This window comes from Sitophilus oryzae, unplaced genomic scaffold (assembly GCF_002938485.1).
Source record: "Sitophilus oryzae breed Bouriz unplaced genomic scaffold, Soryzae_2.0 scaffold_1621_pilon_pilon, whole genome shotgun sequence".
Taxonomy (NCBI): domain Eukaryota; kingdom Metazoa; phylum Arthropoda; class Insecta; order Coleoptera; family Curculionidae; genus Sitophilus; species Sitophilus oryzae.
The window spans coordinates 749,426-769,435 of record NW_022146305.1 but is presented as its reverse complement, the minus strand read 5'-3'; the positions used below and the strand labels follow the sequence as shown (position 1 = coordinate 769,435).

The 20,010-nt window shown below is 31.5% G+C and overlaps 2 protein-coding genes across 2 annotated transcripts; one reads left to right on the top strand and one right to left on the bottom strand.

The window, feature by feature from the left end:
- Window positions 1-744: 744 nt before the first annotated feature.
- LOC115880342 (28S ribosomal protein S5, mitochondrial) lies at window positions 745-3,840 on the bottom strand. Its single transcript, XM_030897548.1, has 6 exons — window positions 3,651-3,840; window positions 3,472-3,597; window positions 3,169-3,396; window positions 2,888-3,118; window positions 2,619-2,818; window positions 745-1,430 (listed from the first exon to the last, which is right to left on the bottom strand). Exons 1-6 carry the CDS (start codon window positions 3,811-3,813, stop codon window positions 1,047-1,049), a joined length of 1,332 nt encoding a protein of 443 aa, XP_030753408.1. The 5' UTR covers window positions 3,814-3,840; the 3' UTR covers window positions 745-1,046.
- Window positions 3,841-4,368: 528 nt separating this feature from the next.
- On the top strand, window positions 4,369-19,955 carry LOC115880332 (cystathionine beta-synthase-like). Its single transcript, XM_030897535.1, has 9 exons — window positions 4,369-4,708; window positions 9,012-9,118; window positions 10,034-10,201; window positions 14,096-14,364; window positions 15,986-16,151; window positions 16,451-16,570; window positions 17,736-18,048; window positions 19,388-19,575; window positions 19,665-19,955. Exons 1-9 carry the CDS (start codon window positions 4,518-4,520, stop codon window positions 19,739-19,741), a joined length of 1,599 nt encoding a protein of 532 aa, XP_030753395.1. The 5' UTR covers window positions 4,369-4,517; the 3' UTR covers window positions 19,742-19,955.
- The last annotated feature ends 55 nt before the right edge of the window (window positions 19,956-20,010 follow it).

Genomic DNA, 20,010 nt, shown 5'->3' with positions numbered 1-20,010 from the left:
CTATTTTTGGCTTTGCGCAGTGCATTTCCAGGATCCTGAGTCCTGCCCATTGCAAAACCCGCTAAACCATTCTTGTTTCCAGTTACTACTAGTGCAGCATTTCTTCTAGTCCTTCCAAAACTTCCTCTCATATTCCATACAACCTTCATTTCCAATACTCTAGTATCAAAATCAAAATGATCAAAAGTTTCTAAAAATTTTGTTTATATTAAATGAAATATCTTTATGCTTCGAATTTACCATCTCCTACTGGGCCAGGATGCTTCGACCTGGCATTTTAGATCCAGTCCAGCCTCTCTCGATGTTTTTTTGTTAAATTACAGTTATTAACCTTTAAGGTGCGTTTACACCGGCTGCGCCGCGCCGCGCAAATCATTTTTTAACATATACTTTTGTGCGCGCTTAAAAAATACACTTCAAAAGTACATGATAAAAAATGTTTTGCGCGGCGCGGAGAGGCGCAGCCGGTGTGAACGCACCTTTTAAATGTACCGTATGATCGAAAAAAAAACGGCATCAGAAATATACGAAACTAAACTATGAAATGAAGATCGCTGTCATTTTATATGGACATTTATATGGGAAATGTCATCGATCGTCATTTCCCAGTCAACGACGCCGTTTTTTTTTCGATCATATGGTATATTGTTGACACCATACAATCGCAAAAATTACATTCACGTATATATAGTGTATCTGTTGGGACGCCCTGAACAGATAGAAAAACAGAAATAAAAATAAAAAAAAATCTTAAAAGGATATATTACAAAAATTATAACAACTTATAGTACGAGAGCTAGCAACGTCGGGAAAACAAGTATTTTAAGAAATCTGGCTCTTTGATATATCTTTTACTATGCTCTCTTGAACAGTGTGCGGGCCGTTCGGCTGCCGGTAAACGTTGCGCATCGAAAGAAGATCCTATATTTTTTTTAGAGAGCATAGCAAAAGATGTATGAAAGAGCCATCTTTCTTAAAATACTTTCTCGAAAACGTTGCTAGCTCTTAGACTATAATATATTTACAAATTTCCAAGATATCTATGATCAGGTTTCTTCTTCTTCAACCTCTTTCTTAGGTCTATAATATTGCCTACACTCTGGATACTTATCAGTAAGAAAACTCCTTATTTCTCCATGTTCAGTCAGCATATTCATTTTCACCTCTCTCTGATTCTTCTTTTTGTCAAACTTGGCCAAATATTTCAGATACGAGTCGTACCTACTATAAAACGGGGGTAGCGGTTTCTTCTTTAGTACCACTTTACCACCGAAACAGTACTGATCGTAATCGAAACTTTCGTCCCTCTTTGTTTCCGACTCTTTTTTGCACACCGAAGGTGAAGCTATCACATTCGGGAACTTGTAGGACTCCTCGCAAAGTTCGACTAAATGAAGACCCTGATCTTCCGCCATTTCTTGTGGAGATTTCTATTAAAAAAAAAACACAAATAACGCTTCTATATATCCAGGGTTGTGTAAGTAGAATATTTTACATATTCTCCATATTTTTTACAAGTAGAAAATTAATTTTCTACTCCAACTAATTCTTTACATTTTCTACATATCAACAAAAAAAAAATGATAATGCTTAACGTAATAATAAAAGTAGCACTAGAACCTACAATCATTATTATACCTACATCTAGATGTCCATATGTATGTACAGGGTGGGTCAAATCGGACGCTTTTAAAGAGAAACACCCTTTTCTATAGGAGATAGACGAAAACTAATATCGGTGTCTGGAGCTCAATTTTTATCATAAACATGATGGTGCAAAACGCACATCGATATCTCTTATCGTTTCGGAGTTAGGGGGTGTTTTTCAAAACTGTGCATTTTTAACAAATCACTGTAACTTTTTTTGCTACAAAAAATATTGTATTTTTATGAAAACATTTCCAAAGCACCTTTTTAAGTAGCTCTTTTTACATAGATCTTACTTTTAAGAGGTTTGTAAACTTGGACTATAGTGTGTAACAAATCAAGGAAGATTTTGACAGACATCATCCAGAAAAGGACAGAAGATACGATATGCCTGTGAATTATAATGACACAACAGTCACTGTTCGTTGTACATATCAATTTAAAATAATATGGAAGTTAATAGTTGACATACTATATACCATCAATTTGTTAAATAATAAATAACAATTAGAGATAGAGTTATTAGTTTATTTTTTGTACTAATCATTGTCATTGAAGTATTTGAAACAAATATAAACTCAAAAAAAAGACTTACAATATACAAAACTAATTTTCTACATCTGGGCATGTAAAAAACGTAGAAAATTAGTTGGTGTAGAAAATTTATTTTCTACGTGTAGAAAACACAAAATATAAAATTTTCTATCTACCCAACCCTGTGTGTGGAGCAAAGTAAATGAAGTGTATGAGGACCCTAACAAATATACACAAGATTCATCAAATAAAATGTTACACTTTCTGTTATAGTGTTTAAATAATAATTGTAATAAAACTACATAAAAATGACTCATTCGTCAAAAAAACACCTAAGTACTTGATATCTATTCATCAATTCATCAAAAATTGGATCCATTTGAAGTAATTTTGTGTAAATCCATTCGACTTTTAAACAGCAGAGACATGTCACTCACCTGTCTGGAAAGACCCAAAAAGAAAGCTTTCATCACATGGTTCACATTTGTGGAACCCTCGACTTTAGCATAGAGATCCTTAATTCCAATCACTTCACAGATAGTTTTAATTGCCCTGTGACATTTCAGGCCGTGTCCTTCCGGTTTTTGCCATACGAATATTTTTGTTGCGCCAAACTGAGTGTAGAAATGATGACAAACTATAAAAAAATAAATTTAAAACTTCAAGAATCTATTGTAAAAAGAGAGAATTGTGTATAATACTATACCTGTATGATTTTTAAATAGTTTTATATGTACTAGTTTTTGTGCTGCTCTATTTTTGGCTTTGCGCAGTGCATTTCCAGGTTCCTGAGCCCTGCCCATTGCAAAACCGGCTAAACCATTCTTATTTCCAGTTACTACTATGGCAGCATTTCTTCTTGTCCTTCCAAAACTTCCTTTCATATTCCACACAACCTTCAATTCCAGTACTCTAGTATCAAAATCATCAAATGTTTCTAAAAATTTTGTTTATATTAAATGATATATCTTTATGCTTTGAATTTACCATCTCCTACTGGGTCAGGAGGCCCAATGCTCCGACCTGGCATTTTAGATCCAGTCCAGCCTCTCTCAATGGGACTTAATTTGAGTCGCTTAGAAATACCCATCGCATTTCTCATTTCGATTAGCTTTTGCTCCCTATCTGGGTCTTCTGGTAGTTTTTGTTGTTGAACAAGCTCTTTGCCTCGTATTATTGGAGCTGACAAACCCGGCCATACCATATTTGCTTTTCCTAGAAACGTACAAATTTCAATAAGCGTTATTTTAATATGTTTCAGACCTCAGTTTTAGACCATTCTAAACTTACCAACACCAATCACTTGACCCTTGTTTAAATCCTTAATATTCCTCTTGGAAATGGTTTTTCCTCTACCTCGCTTTTTACCAGCATTACTTACCGAAGTGATACCCTTCCATAATTTATCGGCAGGCACTAAAAATATTCAAACACGTAGAAAAAGAGAGACTTAAAGAGAACCTACTTACATTTTTTGAAATAGTTCGTATTTCGAGTAGAGTTTGTTGTAATAACAGCCGCATTGTTTGTAGTTTGATCTTCCCATTTTAGTAAAGGCGAAATAACCGGTCTTCTTGCATTTATAGTTAATTTTTGAAATATTTTTGTTACATTGAGCAGTTGCTTCGCCATTTTTCAGGTTATATTTGAAATTTTGACAGTTGACAATTCTTATACTTGAGAAATTAGCAGCACATTGTCTTGGAAATATTAAATTTTATATATGATTAAGACTGTTTATTTAAGCTTAGCAGCTGAAAGACATTTTTACAGTTGATTGAAGGATGTAAAACAAACGTGCTAACAGATATTTCTATTTTCAAATAACTACTTTATAGAACTTAACGATCATATACTATGTCGTCAATGGCATCATATTTTAAGGCCTGAGTTTAGAAAAGGAAGATTTTTTGCCACGTTGCCGCTTCATCAAATGTATTGATGATTTTCACTTATTTGTACAAAATGTCCCAAGGAAAGTTATCGTTTTATACCGTTAATGATGCAGTTTCAATTCTATCAACAATAGAATTCTGGGTAGATCTCAATTAACACTAGAATTATTCTGTGTTGTACATATACTGGCTGACCTATAAACCGGTTCTTGAAAAGAAAACGTGTACAGGTCTACGTAACCGTAGGTAATGAGCCGACAACATCGCTTCTTCATTTCTTTTTCCGGCTGCCCGGATCATTTGAAAATTCCGAGTATTTAAACCGGATCATTTACACATTCTTCAGTTCACGCTTCAGTTCTTCCAGGTCTATTGTGGTCTAACACAGACGTTGTAGCTCGTGTATTGTGTGTTTGTTTGGTAGAATTTTAATTTAAAATTATGAGCACCGCAAAAACTCAGTGTCCAGCCAACGGAACAGAGCCGTGTACGAAAAAATTAAAAGTTGAATCTGTTCCAGTGTTCCATTCTCCTATTAATGATGTCATAGCCCCACCAAATAAGCCTTCGAAGTGTACGTGGAATAGAATTAATGATAAAACACAAATTAATCCACATTCGACCCATGAATGGTAAGATTTCTTTATTTATTATCTTTTAGGCAAATAATATTTTGCCACTTTATACAGAGTGTTTCTTAAGTAGTTTCAAAAAAATTATAGGGTGGGATTCCTCATGATTTTTTAGGAAAAAAAGTCTATATGAATATAGGGTATAAAATATACTCCCTTTTTGATCTACAAGTTTTGTTAAAATTTAAAAAAAAATCGAATTTAATTGGTTTAAAATGAATGGTACGCTACTGTGTTTTTTGGAGCAAACGATTTTTTTCTTGATTATCTATACTTTTTAACAAAATTGAAAACCGTTCGGTGCACAAAAAAACTCAAGAGATCAATCTTATTAAAAAAGAATGGACAGAAATACAGAAAAAAATGTTTTCTCTAAAAAAGCAGTGTCGTACCATTTATTTTAATCAAATAATTCAATAATAGGAATCAATAATAGTAGGTAGGTTCAATAGTAGGAAAACAACAGTTAATGGAAAATAAACATACCATTGAAACCTACATACTATTGAACAAAATATTTAAATTTAGATATTTTCTTCTAAGAACCATATATACCTACTTAAATAGGTATTTTCCGATATATTTAGAGAAATTCGATTTTTTTAAGACCCCGTAAATAATACAATTTAAAAATTTACAATTCTAAAAAAGTGCTGTCTACACTTTTTTAGAATTAATTAAAATATAATAGACTTATTTAACCCCCTGTAGGGTATGAAACAAAGCAGAATCGGATCTATATTTATTATATAGAAAATAAATCTTATTTTTACCTGAGGAATCTTCCCACGAGAGATGGCAAATGTTTTTTTTAAAACGCCCTGTATATTATTTTGAACGACTTAAAATTTTATTAGACAAATTGGTTTCTGTATAAGGAAGTCAAGTCATTAAATGAATTTTAACAACTCAAATTGATGTCTGGTAGCAGGCAGTTAATATAAAAATTATTTTCCATAATATGAACTTTGAAGAAAATGTATAGTGTGTTCCCGGATTGTCTTTACAACAGGAAATACTTACTTTTTATTTTTTTATGAAAAAAATTTTGCTTTTTGTTTTAGAGGAAATTAAGAAAGATATGAAAATATATGGTTGATTTTTTTCCTAAAACATTCATAAATATTTATCCTTGTTACAGAAATTTGTTTATATATATATATATATATATATATATATATATATATATATATATATATATATATATATATATATATATATATATATATATATATATATATATATATATATATTTGTTTATATATAAATTAAGAAATATATATATATATATGTTGATTTTATATATATAAACATATATATATATATTTATATATGTTATATAAATATATATATATATATATATATATATATATATATATATATATATATATATATATATATATATATATATATATATATATATATATATATATATATATATATATATATATATATATATATATATATATATATATATATATATATATATATATATATATATATATATATATATATATATATACCTACTTATATATATATATACTGGTTATAATACCTACTTATATATATACTGGTGATCTTACTTATCTTATAGGTATATAATTTGTAAAATAATATTTATTTTTATAAAAAACAGCTTCTGTTAAAGAAATTTTTCTGTTGACTATTTTATGTAAAAATTATTCAGTTTAAAATAGTTTCTATTCTATTTAAAGTTAAATATGTTCAGGTACTTGGCTCTATGTAACCTCTGTGTTAAAAATAGAATAAAAAATGAACTTAAATTACCTAAAGACTGCGCTATGTTTGTATTTGTCAAAATAATTACTATTATAATACCAGAAAGATATTAAACAAGACTAATATTTTCGTTATGTACTGAAAAAAAAACAAAAATAAAGAAATAATGGTTATTTGTCTAGAATTTCACAACATTAAATACTATTTAGGTCTTGGATTAATAAAAGGCAGATGTTGAAACATTGATATAGATCTATACACCCTGTTGAAACAAACCATTTTTGTTCACCCTGTATAATAAGGATATTACCGGATATACCTAATCAAATTCGACCAGCTCTTATGTGGTTTCCTTCATTGACACATTTCGAACAATCTAATATCGTATTTTTACTATAAGAATGCCATCTAATCACAGAAAAATACCACAAATATTTGTTTTTATCGGTTAATTATTTTTATTTTTTCTTCTACTGATAATTACGTACTTTACTATCTTTGTGGGTTTTCTATCTTTCACGTTTTTGCGGTCTCATGAAGATATTGTTTGTTTGTAGGCGTTTCTTTGCTATTCGAAAATTGATAAATAAATTATTAGTGAATGGGAATTGTTAGAAGTTATTAATTATTATTAGAAACCATAATTAAGATAAATTACTTTTTTAATAATTATCTTAAGAATTTCTATGAAGTATTTATTATGAAAATTTTTTCTATTTTCTATTCTATTTTTTTTTCTTAATGGATACTGAGTGTTTTTCAAAATGCCTCACCCTTATAACTTTTTTATTTTATCAGATAAAAACAATCATGAATGAAAATAAATCGGTATCAATTGACATATTCCCCGGAAATGACTACAACTTTTGAAAAACAAAAAATCCGGCGACGACAGTTTTTAGAAGAGCCAATTAGGTATCCTGTGCAGGTATCTTTTAGTAAAAAAAGCAACTTTCTAGAGCAAGTCGTTACTTCAGTAGAGACGACACAGATAAACATTAGCATTTTGTATATGTAGATAAAATTTCAGGAAAATCCTATTAAATATTTTTATTTTACTTTCATTTTATAATATTTTTCTGAACAACTGGAAGAATTAGATAATTGAAAAATTCGTTGTTTTATTACTACCATATATTTTGGTTTACAATGACTATGCAAAAATCGAAAAACATAATTTTTTAGGATTGTAAAGGTCGCAAGATCAGAGCGTATTTAAATTTTGTTTAGTTTTTCACATCATAATGTAAAATAAATCATTAAGAGGTCTTTATTTCAAAAAACTACAGTTTTATAAATATATATATAGCTATGTAAATACCTTGTATTTTCAATAAATATAAGTATTTTAATGGCATTGGTGTATACTATCTTGTTCATGTGGCAACACAGGGCTGTAAATTAAGCTGTTCTCAAAGCGGTAATCCTCAAAATGTTACGCATTATTGTTTATTTTCAAATTTAAAGAACTTTATTTTTTAAATTTATTTTAAATATATGGTAGATAGAAAAGATTACTCTTTTGTCTTGATCTGTCACCCCCTTAAAATACTTACAGTTATTTATGAGACACCTTGTATAACAGAAAAAAACATAGAAAATGATGAGATGAGACGACGAGACCTCTTAAGGCTTGATAACCATTTCAACATTTATTCGGTAAATCACAAGGACCCGTTTCATCACAACATTACGTTCACAAGTTTCCTCAAAAGACGCATATTTAATGATTATGTGATAAAAAGCGATTATACTTTTCCTTGAACTTGACGATATATGCTACTAAACCAAAATAAAATTTAAATGACTAAAAATAATCAAAGAAAGAATATAATATAGACAAAATTTTTAGAAGAAAAATAATGATCTGAGAAAAAGTTTTCAATCTAGTTAAAAAACTCAATATACAGGGTGGTCCGAACTGTATTCCGGAAACTTCAGATAAAAATAAGTAAAACATTTCGTATAAATGTATGTCCTAAAATGCTTAGTTTCGGAGATACAGGGTGTAGAAGTTTCATTTTTATTTCGATTTTTTCCAAAAAGTCTTTTGCCTTTTTTACATTTTTAAAGTCTTTATTTATGGTCAAAATTGTATTTTTAATAATAATAAATTTTAGTTAATATTTTATTTTATTTTAAATGTTTTTTTTTCAGAATTGTGTGTGAAAATATTTTTTAAAGAAAACATTATTTATTTTGTTTATTTTATTATTTTGTAAGCCAGATGTTTATAAATAGATTAGGCATATTTATCTCGACTAATTAATTTAAACTACTGACGTATGGATCGTATCGTATAAAAAACGACGTCATAATAGGCATAGAAACACAACTTTTGTTTGAGATTTACTATGAATATCTATCGCTGAGAAGTCCTTGCCATGAGTTAAAACTGAATTACAAAAAATGTATTAATTGTTGTAAAACATACATACTAGTTATTTCGGAAATGGATTATATTTTTTATATAAAGTTTACAAATTATTGAATCTTTTACAATAAATTAAATATTACACCGAATGTCTAGGAATAGTTCATACAAATTTTTGTTTTATTTCAGGAGAAGAACGTCAAAAATACTACCTGATATTTTGAAAACCATAGGTAACACACCTTTAGTAAAATTGAACAAAATACCCCAACATGAAGGGATCAAAGCAAACGTTTGTGAGTATTAACTTTTATTTTTTTCTGTTCGGTATTAACATACCGTGTGATCGAAAAAAAACGACGTTATAGACGGCTGAGGAACGACAATCGATGATAATTTTGGCGAGGCCAAGCCCTATAGACGTCATTTACCTACTTGGCCTGTATTTTTTTTTAAATCATATACTTGGCCCACAATTTAAAATCATATTTTTTGCCATTGTTTGGATGTCTTTTGTCGAAATCTTTCCCGATTCTTTGGTCAGACTTTAACTTTTTAATGTGTTTTTTTTTTAAATTGGATTAGGATCGAAAGAAATCAACAGAAGTCCTAAATTGGATTAGGATCGAAAGAAATCAACAGAAGTCCTTTGTTTTAAATTTCTCGACGTTTCGCAAAATTTATTTGTATCTTCAGGACAATTTAAGTCCTGTAAAAGACATTATATATTATTGGATCGACAACAATAAAAATTAGATTTAACTTTTTTGCCGACCATAACAATAGGTATGGTAGATAACTCAAAAACCGCTAAAACGATTTTAACCAAATTTGGCACCAAAATACTGTGGCACCCGAGAATCTGGCCATTAGTTTTTGGTGGGGGTGGGGGGTTGGTGGGGGGTATAGGAGAGGGTTAAAAATTTAAAAAAATCGTAACTCCAAAATTACAGTAGCTAGTGAAACGAGGTTTTCAATTTAAGATTAGGAATAATATTTGCAATAACATCAAAATCAGTCAAAGTCGCAGTTTTTGAGATAGAAAAAAAATTGAAAAAATTCCTTTACTTTGAAACTAAAAGAACTGCCTACCAACTCTTTATCAACGTATTTTAATATGGGCGGCTATACGTGACTCCCGGCGCCAATTTTTTTTGTCTTACAGGAATGGCAATAAAAAGAAAATATAATAATTAATTTGTTTCTTGTAGACGTTAAATGCGAGTATTTTAACCCAGGAGGCTCGGTAAAAGACAGGATAGGGTACAGAATGGTCAAGGATGCGGAGGAACAAGGTTTATTAAAACCAGGCTGTACTATTATCGAACCATCATCAGGAAATACCGGTATAGGACTAGCCTTAGCAGCCGCAGTCAAAGGTAAATTAGTAGATTTTAATTATTATTATCTACTTTTAATTATTTTTCGTATACTGTACAGGGTGGTCCCATTTTCTTGTGTTTTACAGGATATCTCGCTTATGAGTAGGGATACAAAGATGCGGTTTTCACATCATGCCACTTTCGCATCAGTAAGGCCGTAAACAAACATATCGTATACAATTTTATATACTAATTCATTATAATAAAATTAAACCATAAAAATATACATATAATAAACGCGATTTTGGCCTCCTTGATGAGATAAACGCAATTTTATTAATTTGCCTTGATCCAAGTCTAATAGCAACCTTTAAAAAAAATTTATATCATTAACTTGCGAAAATTTTAGTAAGTATTTATTGATTACTCATCAAAAAATATGAAAAAAAGTTCATATAAACATGGGTATGGAAATGCATAGTTTTAGAGTTACAGGATGTTAAAACTTTTTAAAATGAGTTTTTTTGTAAGTATCTTAAATACCATTATTTTTAAGATATTTATATTATTTATTTATTTAATAATAAATTAGGTAAAATATATAATTTTTTAATTTTAATTTTATTCAATGTGATTAATAAAATAGCGTTTATCTCATTAGTGGAGTGCCCAGAGACTTTTACCTCGGAATTCAATTACTGTGAATGTATTAATGTCAAACCTTCTGTATTGTGTTTTATAGATAAAATACTAAAATGTTTACCCATTTTTTTTCGTTGCTTTTAACTTTTTATTTTAGTAATTTTAGTAAATTCTTAATTATTTCCTTCTTAATATTTTGATTTTTTTTAATTCTTTTTCTAAGTAAATTTATTGAATTAAATAAATTTAATGCATCCGCTATACCTATTCTGTTTACATTATAATCATTGAAATTTTGATTGAAATCGAATTATACAGGGTGGCGCGCCATATACAACGCGGTTTTTGCAAGGAGAACAAAAATTTGTATTAAAGTGAAATTTTCTGAGCTTATTAAGTCAATTTAAAGCATTTTCTAAAATTATGTAGAGTTCTACAGGGTATCCCCCAAAAAAGTTACACATCAAAGTTATGTTTTTTGTAATGGAACACCCTATATATTAATTGATTTTTGGATTCTAGTAAAAAAATAAAGGTCTGTTTCATTAGGAAAGTATATGACTAAAATGTTTAGTTTTTGAAATACATTCACCGGCATGAAAAATAGGCACCTTATAACTTTGATGTATTTTAAAGGTTAATATATTTTATTTTAATAGGCCGATTTTGATGATTTTTTAAGCAGTGTGTTGCCAAATTATTTGACTTTTTAGTATGTTTTTCTAAATTAAAAGTTAAACTCCCCATCTGTTAATTATACGAGGGAAACAAAATGTTGATATTTTGGTGAAAGTTTGAAACACCCTGTGGAATATGTTAAAACAGCAAGAAATTTAAAAATAATTTTATCATCTAGATACATCCTTTCTCGATGGTTTGTTTTTTGATTCATCTCATTAGCTTTATTTTTGTTGGAAATATTCGGTTTTAAAGAAGGCACTAACATTTTTTCGTAATTTTTACATTAAGACCATGCCTTTGCTTTTGGGCCTAGTCAACACATCTAGTAAGTTCTGGTCCCGAAGCAGGTCTTCTTGATATAGCATTTGCTTCATTTAATCTTCTTCTTGTATTTTGTTAGTTAATATGTACGGTCCTTAAGTGCAATTCATTATCAATTTGAAAAGCTGGTAAACGGCGGTTTCTTAGCGATAAACTTACAATGACTCGATCGTCTCGACTAGAAGTTCTGATACGAAGGTTCCTGAACGTCTAGATTGACGTTCTCATGGACGTGCTCATAATTCAAAGACTATTTAGTATACTCTATGGTCAAATTCGCTTAACTCGAATAAATAAATGATATATATTTGACTCACACTGTATATCTATAAAAATATATGAAATGTGAACTACCATTAAACATATATACCGTCTCCGAGAGATCTTTCCTCCATAAACGTGTCAATCCCTTCCTGCCAACTTCTTCTCGGTCTACCCGGTTTTCTTCTTCCTGCAGGTTTCCAGTTTATAATTTGCTTTGGGATTCTTATTTCTGCCATTCTTTGGACATGCCCGTACCATATGAGTTGACTGTTCTTTATGTCGTCCACTATCGTATGTTTAACTTCCATAATCTCTCTTCTGCGTTCATTAGTTATTCGCTCGAGTCTTATTTGCCTGCTGATCTTCTCCAAAAATCCATCTCTGTAGCTTCCAGCATTCGTTTTGTTGTTTCCTTAATTGGCCACACTTCACAGCTGTACGTGGTTATACTCTTTATGATGGTATTGTATATTAGAGTTTTGTTCTTGTTGTTTATGTTTCTGTCCCACAGTATCCCATTCAATACCGTGATAGCATTCCTTCCAAGTTGGTTTCGTTCTTTAATTGCTGTATCCAACAGTTCATCATTTGTGATTTACATACCCAAATATTTGTATTTTGTGCAGCACTTAATTTTCTTCCCTTCTTCTAGTATTAGATCTTGTTGTTCTCCTCCGATACACATATATTCTATTTTGTTAGTATTGATCTCGAGTCACCATTTCTGATATTCTTCTATAAGCTTACGTGTCATATAATTTATGTCATCGTAATCTTGTGCTATGATCACCTGATCGTCCGCGAAGCAAAGTGTGTAGAGCATGTTATCCCCTATGGGTACTCCCATATTTCGACATTTTTGCTTCCAACCTTTGAGAACTTGTTCCAGATATATCTTGAACAGTGTTGGTGAAATACAGCACCCTTGTTTCAGACCTTTGGTTCCATTTAATCCTGTTATTAACTTTTTGCCGACTTTTATTCTAGTTTTTGTTTGCTTATATAATGATTTTACTGCTTTTATTAGCTCTACATTTATATTGGTTTTTTTCATAGCTTCCCAAAGTCTCACAAGGGGAACGCTGTCGTATGCCTTCTGCAGGTCCACGAACACAAGATGTAGCTCTTGGTTTATATTGCTCTTTTTACTTATTACTTGAGTGACTGTAAATAAGTGGTCCACCGTCGATCTTCCGGCTCTAAATCCTGCTTGTTCTTCGGCTTCTATTTCCTGGTATTCGTTTTCGATCCTATTTCTCAAAATTTTTCCATATATTCTACTCACGGTGGCTGTTACTGATATTCCCCTGTAGTTTTCGCACTTAGTACGATCTCCCTTTTTGTATATAGTTGAGAGGTAAGCCTCATTCCATTCTTGTGATACATCCGTTCCGTTTATGCAGTCCTGGAATATTTTCCTTAAGTGTTTGTACAGTTTTTTCGGTCCTGATTTAATTAACTCTGCCGGTATATTTCCCGGTCCGGGTGCTTTACGATTTTTTAGTGAGGTACATGCCTTAATTACTTCGTCCATTGATATTCTAATCGGGGATCCCATTGTTCTTATATTTGTCGTCACGTCAGGGCAGTCCATAAATTCGACTCTATTTTCCGTCATAAGATTTTCCATGTATTCTTCCCATTTTTGTGGTGTAATCGGGGAGATTGGTGTAATCTTTCTGACATTTTTTATAAATTTCCAACTTATTCCAACCATTAAACATATATTTTGTAAAAGGTTTGGAGAGAAAATCTCAAATAGGAATACTGACACAGAGCTTTTCCGGAATACGGAGCCATCTTGTATGTATGCATTTGTATATGTGTGTTTATTTAAATACTAAAATGAAAGCAACGAATTTAAATAGGTAAACTTTGTAATATATATTATTAACGATACAATGCAAAAAGTTTTATAAAAATTCGTTTACAGTAAATGAATTCCGAGGTTTGTATCCCATAAGGGCTTAAAGCACTTCTACATCAAGGAGGCCGAATTCGACAAAATATCAAGAGAAAACTTGAAACACCCTTGTATTTCAGGCTATCGCTGTATTATTGTAATGTCTGAAAAAATGTCCAACGAGAAGGTATCGACATTGAAAGCCCTGGGCGCGGAAATCGTGAGAACGCCGGTGAATCAGGATTCAAATTCGCCGACAGGTATGTTCGGAACGACGCACAAACTACACGAGCAAATACCGAACTCTGTGATTCTGGACCAGTATTCAAATCCGGGCAACCCGCTGGCTCACTATGACACCACGGCCGAGGAAATCTACGACCAGTGCGACAAAAATGTGGATATGTTGGTGAGTCTAAGAGCTCGAACTCGAACACACTGACGACCAGGTCGCACCGGCCAGGCCGCTGCTACCTCTAAAACCGTTAAATCAAATGATACCGCACACACTAACGTCCTGGCCGTCCGTTGGTCGTTGCGACCAGTAGACTGATGCACTAAAATATTATAGTTTTCTGGCGCTTGTTGTCGGTTTTCTTCCAAATTAATAATTTTTCAGATGAAATCCCTCAAATTCAACGCACAATATTTTATTTTCTATAAGATATAGTGTTTTAGTGTACTTTTTACACATGTGCAGAACATCCAAAGAAATAGTATACAGACTGGATCAAAGGGAAACTTAAATCTAGTCCCTTTTTTATCAAGGGTCGATTCTATTAAAAATTCAAAACATTTTTATATGACATACTGTATTTATGGTTGGTATGATACCTGTTATTATACCTTCGAGTTTCGATGTTAAAAAATAAAAAAAAAATCATATTTAAAGTTTTTCTACAACCACTTGTTTTTTTTTATTAAATTATTTTTTTAGTTGTATTGTAGTCATGTACAAGGAGGACAACTGTATTTTAAATATTATATTTAATTTAACGTTTTTCAAACAGGGTCCATTAGACTATATTTCTACTAGGTACATTATTTTAAAAAAAATTAAGAGTAAAAGTAACTTAAACATTCATAAAAATAGAAGTATTTACTGTTGTAGATTCTCAGTAACAATAAAAAAGAGGAATTTATATTGTAAACATTGAAATAACTGGAAGCTAAACTTTCTACATGCTTATATTTAGAGCCAGTGTCTGACGACCTTTTTTTACGATGGCTCTAATATGTTTACTTCTAAAATCGATAAGAGCTATCAGTAGAAGTCAATATCAGTAGAAAAAAGAAACAGAATATCTCCCTTTTTGTCCATCGCGCGTACACAATGCTTTTTGTTCGGCCTATTTGTTCTGCTTGTTCGTGCGCGCTCGGTTCGTTCGGGCTAAAATATCAAAGTCCGGACGCACCTTTAGGAACAATACTGTTTTTGTCCTTTATTGATATAATGCTGAAAATATCACGAGTTACATGTCTCACTGTACACATATTAAATTACATAGACGTAGGATGTAGAAAATTCTGTTATGAAACGACTGATGGAATAGCAGGCATCGCGGATTTGAAAAATATGGAAATAACGACGTTATCGTATAGTCAGGGTTGGAGATTTTACTTACTCCATTTACCACACCAGTATTTATTAACGAAAAATCCAAGAATATTTTAAATGCATTATTTAATATTAGAACATTTAATAAGCTCATAAATAGCAACTTCGCTTTTTAGTTAACTCGGATATTTTAACATTCCTGAAACAATATTTTCTAATTGATAAAACGTAAAAAATCGTTAGATCTGACAACTCTGTTGAAACTGGTCGTTCATCTGGCCGCAGCTATAAAAGCAATGCATCCGGCCAGGTCGTTGCGACCTGGTCGTCAGTGAGTTCGAGCCCTAAAGCTCCATCAAGACGTAACGTTTTACCTGTCAGTTTTGCGTGTCGGGTAAAACGGAAGACCACCATCTACCGTACGATCGGTTTTTTAAATCTAACCTAACTGATTTGGTCTTGATTTCTTAAGGTTATGGGAGCGGGAACGGGAGGAACTGTCACAGGAATAGGCAGGAAATTCAAGGAAATATCCCCAAAGACTATACTGGTTGGCGCCGACCCTTATGGATCTGTTTTGGCTGTTCCAGACAGCCTGAACAAGACTGACATTGATTTTTACGAAGTCGAAGGCATAGGTACGTTAAATACAGACTGTCTCTTATAATTAGAACAAAAACACTCGAAAATTGTGTGTTTATTGACGGTTTTCTGCTAAGAGATATAAGTATAGAAGTCTTGTAATGTTGCCACTTCCTTCTTTATCTGCATTCTGCATTTATGTGTGTTCTTATACGTTCACAGTAATTATATTTTTCTATACAATAAATTACGAACTATATTATGATTTCAATATTAAATAACTCTATTATTTTCAATTTCTTTTAAAAACAGTTAATAGAAATTTTGTATTTTATAGTTGTTATTTCTGTTTTAGGTTATGATTTCATTCCTACTGTACTAGATAGAGCCGTAGTAGACCGTTGGGTCAAGACGTCTGACAAAGAATCTCTGCTTATGGCCAGAAGGTTGATTCAGGAGGAAGGACTTCTCTGTGGTAGGTTTCGTTGTTTCATCCTGCACACTTGTTTCCCATTTTCATGTCTTTTACGAGGTTTCTACTTTATGAAAAACGTATATTATTTTATATTTTTTACATGTTGCAAAGATGTTGTGGTTTTCATGAATCTAAAGATGCTTCACGCATACAGGGTGTCCCAGGCTGAGCGTGCATTAGAAGTTTCTAGAGAACTACAATATCTAGGTCGGAGATTTTTTGCACGTTATTGTTTCACAACAAGATCTATCGATTAAAAATATTTTCAATGTGGCGGCACTTCCGGAACTACCGGAAGTTGACAACAACTTTCTTATTTTAAATGGGTACCCGAATTTTTTATTACATACTTAAATTCTCTGTAAAATTTCATGAATTTTGATATCAAATACTCTGTATTTAACATTAACCGTTTCGGAGAAAAAAAAATATTAAAAATTTTTGGAGGAAAAAAACTGCCTGTCAAAAAAATCTATATAGCCTAAACGACAAATTTAGTGATTACCACAGCCACTGTGGCATAGAGAAGAGACATGTGGCTATCTATTTCAAAAATTAAATCGTTGGAATGTCATATAATATTGGCAGAAGCTGTCATGGAATTGAGCGATTAAAAAATTATCATAAATCATTTTTTCAGATGGAAACCCACTTTTTTTATTTCACTAATGAAAAGGTTTTTTAATTCGTTACTTTTTGGTTATACATGTTCCTATACCTAAAATAAATCGTTTTTAAGTTATTTAAGATTTAGTTTTAAAGAATATATTTTTTTGTCGTCACGCGATGTAAAACTATATCTGGCCATGTCATATTGACGTTAGCTATCACTAAAATACGATATATATATTTGTATAAATACACTTTATAAAGTTTTACCAGCAGTATTATTTATAATATTTTGAGATTCATTTACACATTTTTGATAAATTAAAAGATAACTGAGATATGAGGGGTATCGAGAAATGCATAATCTCGCCCTGTATTTCAGGAACTAAGAGGATTAAAGACAAACCTGTGTGTAGAAACTCTAGTTTCATTAAAAAGTAGCGGACTGATGTGAAAACCGCATCCTTGTTGATACAAGGAATACTCATAAACGAGAAACCCTGTAAAATACACGAAAATGAGACAGCCCGTACAAATCGTATAACTATTACCATAGGTTCAAGCAGTGGCGCTGCGGTAGTGGCAGGTTTAAAAGCAGCAAAAGCTCTTAAAGAGGGTCAAAACGTCGTGATACTGCTGCCGGACAGCATCAGGAACTACATCACGAAATTCATCAGCGACCAGTGGATGGAAGCTCGAGAATTCGTCCCCAGCGAAAACACAGAGCACCACTGGTGGTGGGACAAAAAAGTGACAGATCTAGAGCTGGCAACCTTGCAAACGGCCTCCGCGGCAACGACTTGCGATCGGGCGCTGCAGTTGATGAAAAAGTTGGCCGTTGATCAAATTCCGGTCGTGGAAAGCAACGGGTGAGTAGAGTTTTGACAGTTTTTCCTTTGACAGGGGCTTTTTTTATCATGGGTCGTTTCTAGTAAAAATTCAAAACATTTTTATATGACATACCTACTCTATTTATGGTTGGTATGATACCTGTTAATATACCTTCGAGTTTCGATGTTAAAAAATAAAAAAAAAATAATATTTAAAGTTTTTCTACAATCACCTGTTTTTTGTTTAATTAAATTAGTTTTTTTAGTTGTATTGTAGTCATCTACAAGGAGGACAACTGTATTTTAAATATTATATTTAATTTAACGTTTTTCATTAGACTATATTTCTACTAGGTACATTATTTAAAAAAAAATTAAGATTAAAAGTAACTTAAACATTCATAAAAATAGAAGTATTTACTGTTGTAGATTCTCAGTAACAATAAAAAAGAAGAATTTATATTGTAAACATTGAAATAACTGGAAGCTAAACTTTCTACCTGCTTATATTTAGAGCCAGTGTCTGACGACCTTTTTTTACGATGGCCCTAATATGTTTACTTCTAAAGTCGATAAGAGACATTAGTAGAAGTCCATATCAGTAGAAAAAAGAAACAGAATATCTCCCTTTTTGTCGGTCGCGCGTACAAAATGCTTTTTGTTCGGCCTATTTGTTCTGCTTGTTCGTGCGCGCTCGGTTCGTTCGGGCTAAAATGCTCAAGTCTAGACGCACCTTTAGGAACAATACTGTTTTTGTCCTTTATTCATATAATGCGCTGAAAATATCTCGAGTTACATGTCTCACTCTACACATATTAAATTACATAGACATAGGATGTAGAATATTCTGTTATGAAACGACTGATGGAATAGCAGGCATCGCGGATTTGAAAAGCATGGAAATAACGGGGTTGGAGATTTTACTTGCTCCATTTACCACACCAGTATTTATTAACGAATTTTACTTAGTCGGGGTTGGAGATTTTACTTACTCCATTTACCACATCAGTATTTATTAACGAAAAATCCAAAGAATATTTTAAATGCATTATTTAATATTAGAACATTTAATAAGCTCATGAATAGCAGCTTCGCTTTTTAGTTAACTCGGATATTTTAACATTTCTGAAACTTAATTCTTTCTGAAACAATATTTTCTAATTGGTAAAACGTAAAAAATCGTTAGATCTGACAACTCTGTTGAAACTGGTCGTTCATCTGGCCGCAGCTATAAAAGCAATGCATCCGGCCAGCCGACGCGACGGCCAGGTCGTTGCGATCTGGTTACCAGAAATTATTTTTCCCGGTATTTTGTGATATTTATTTAAATAAAAATTCATATAAAATATTTTTCTAAAAAGTAATTCAAATGTTCCAGTGAAATCGTCGGCATGATAACCTTGCAACTGTTATTGACTAGGATAGTGGATAAGAAAATCCAGCCCAGCGACCCTATAGACAGCATAGTTATGAGGATTTACCCGAAACTTTACAACACCGCAAATTTGGGACTGGTTTCCAGAGTACTGGAAAAGGAACCTTACGTTTTGATATTAAAAAAAGACGGTAAGGCTTGTTGTTGTTATGGGGCTACTGTGATGCCGTTTCTTTTCTCGATTATATGCTATTTTTATAACATATATTTCATTTTTCAGATGCAAGTAATATTATTAAACCTGTAGCCATAGTCACTCCTATAGATATTCTTCAGTACGTATCGTCAAATAAGTAATTAAACGAAATAAAGTGGAAGAATTTTGTTGAAGATCTGGTTATTTTTATGGTATTTGGCCTAGAATATTATAGTATTTTATATTTATGATATTTATATATGAATCTCAAAACATGTAGTTCAAATATTAAATTTAATTAAGTACTAGTTAAATGCATTTAAATAAAAATATATATTTTAATTTAAAAATATAGTAATACATTTTTTAAGCATATTTTTCGTGTTTTTTTTTCTTCATTTTTTTTTAATTCAGAGCTTTTGATGGTGTA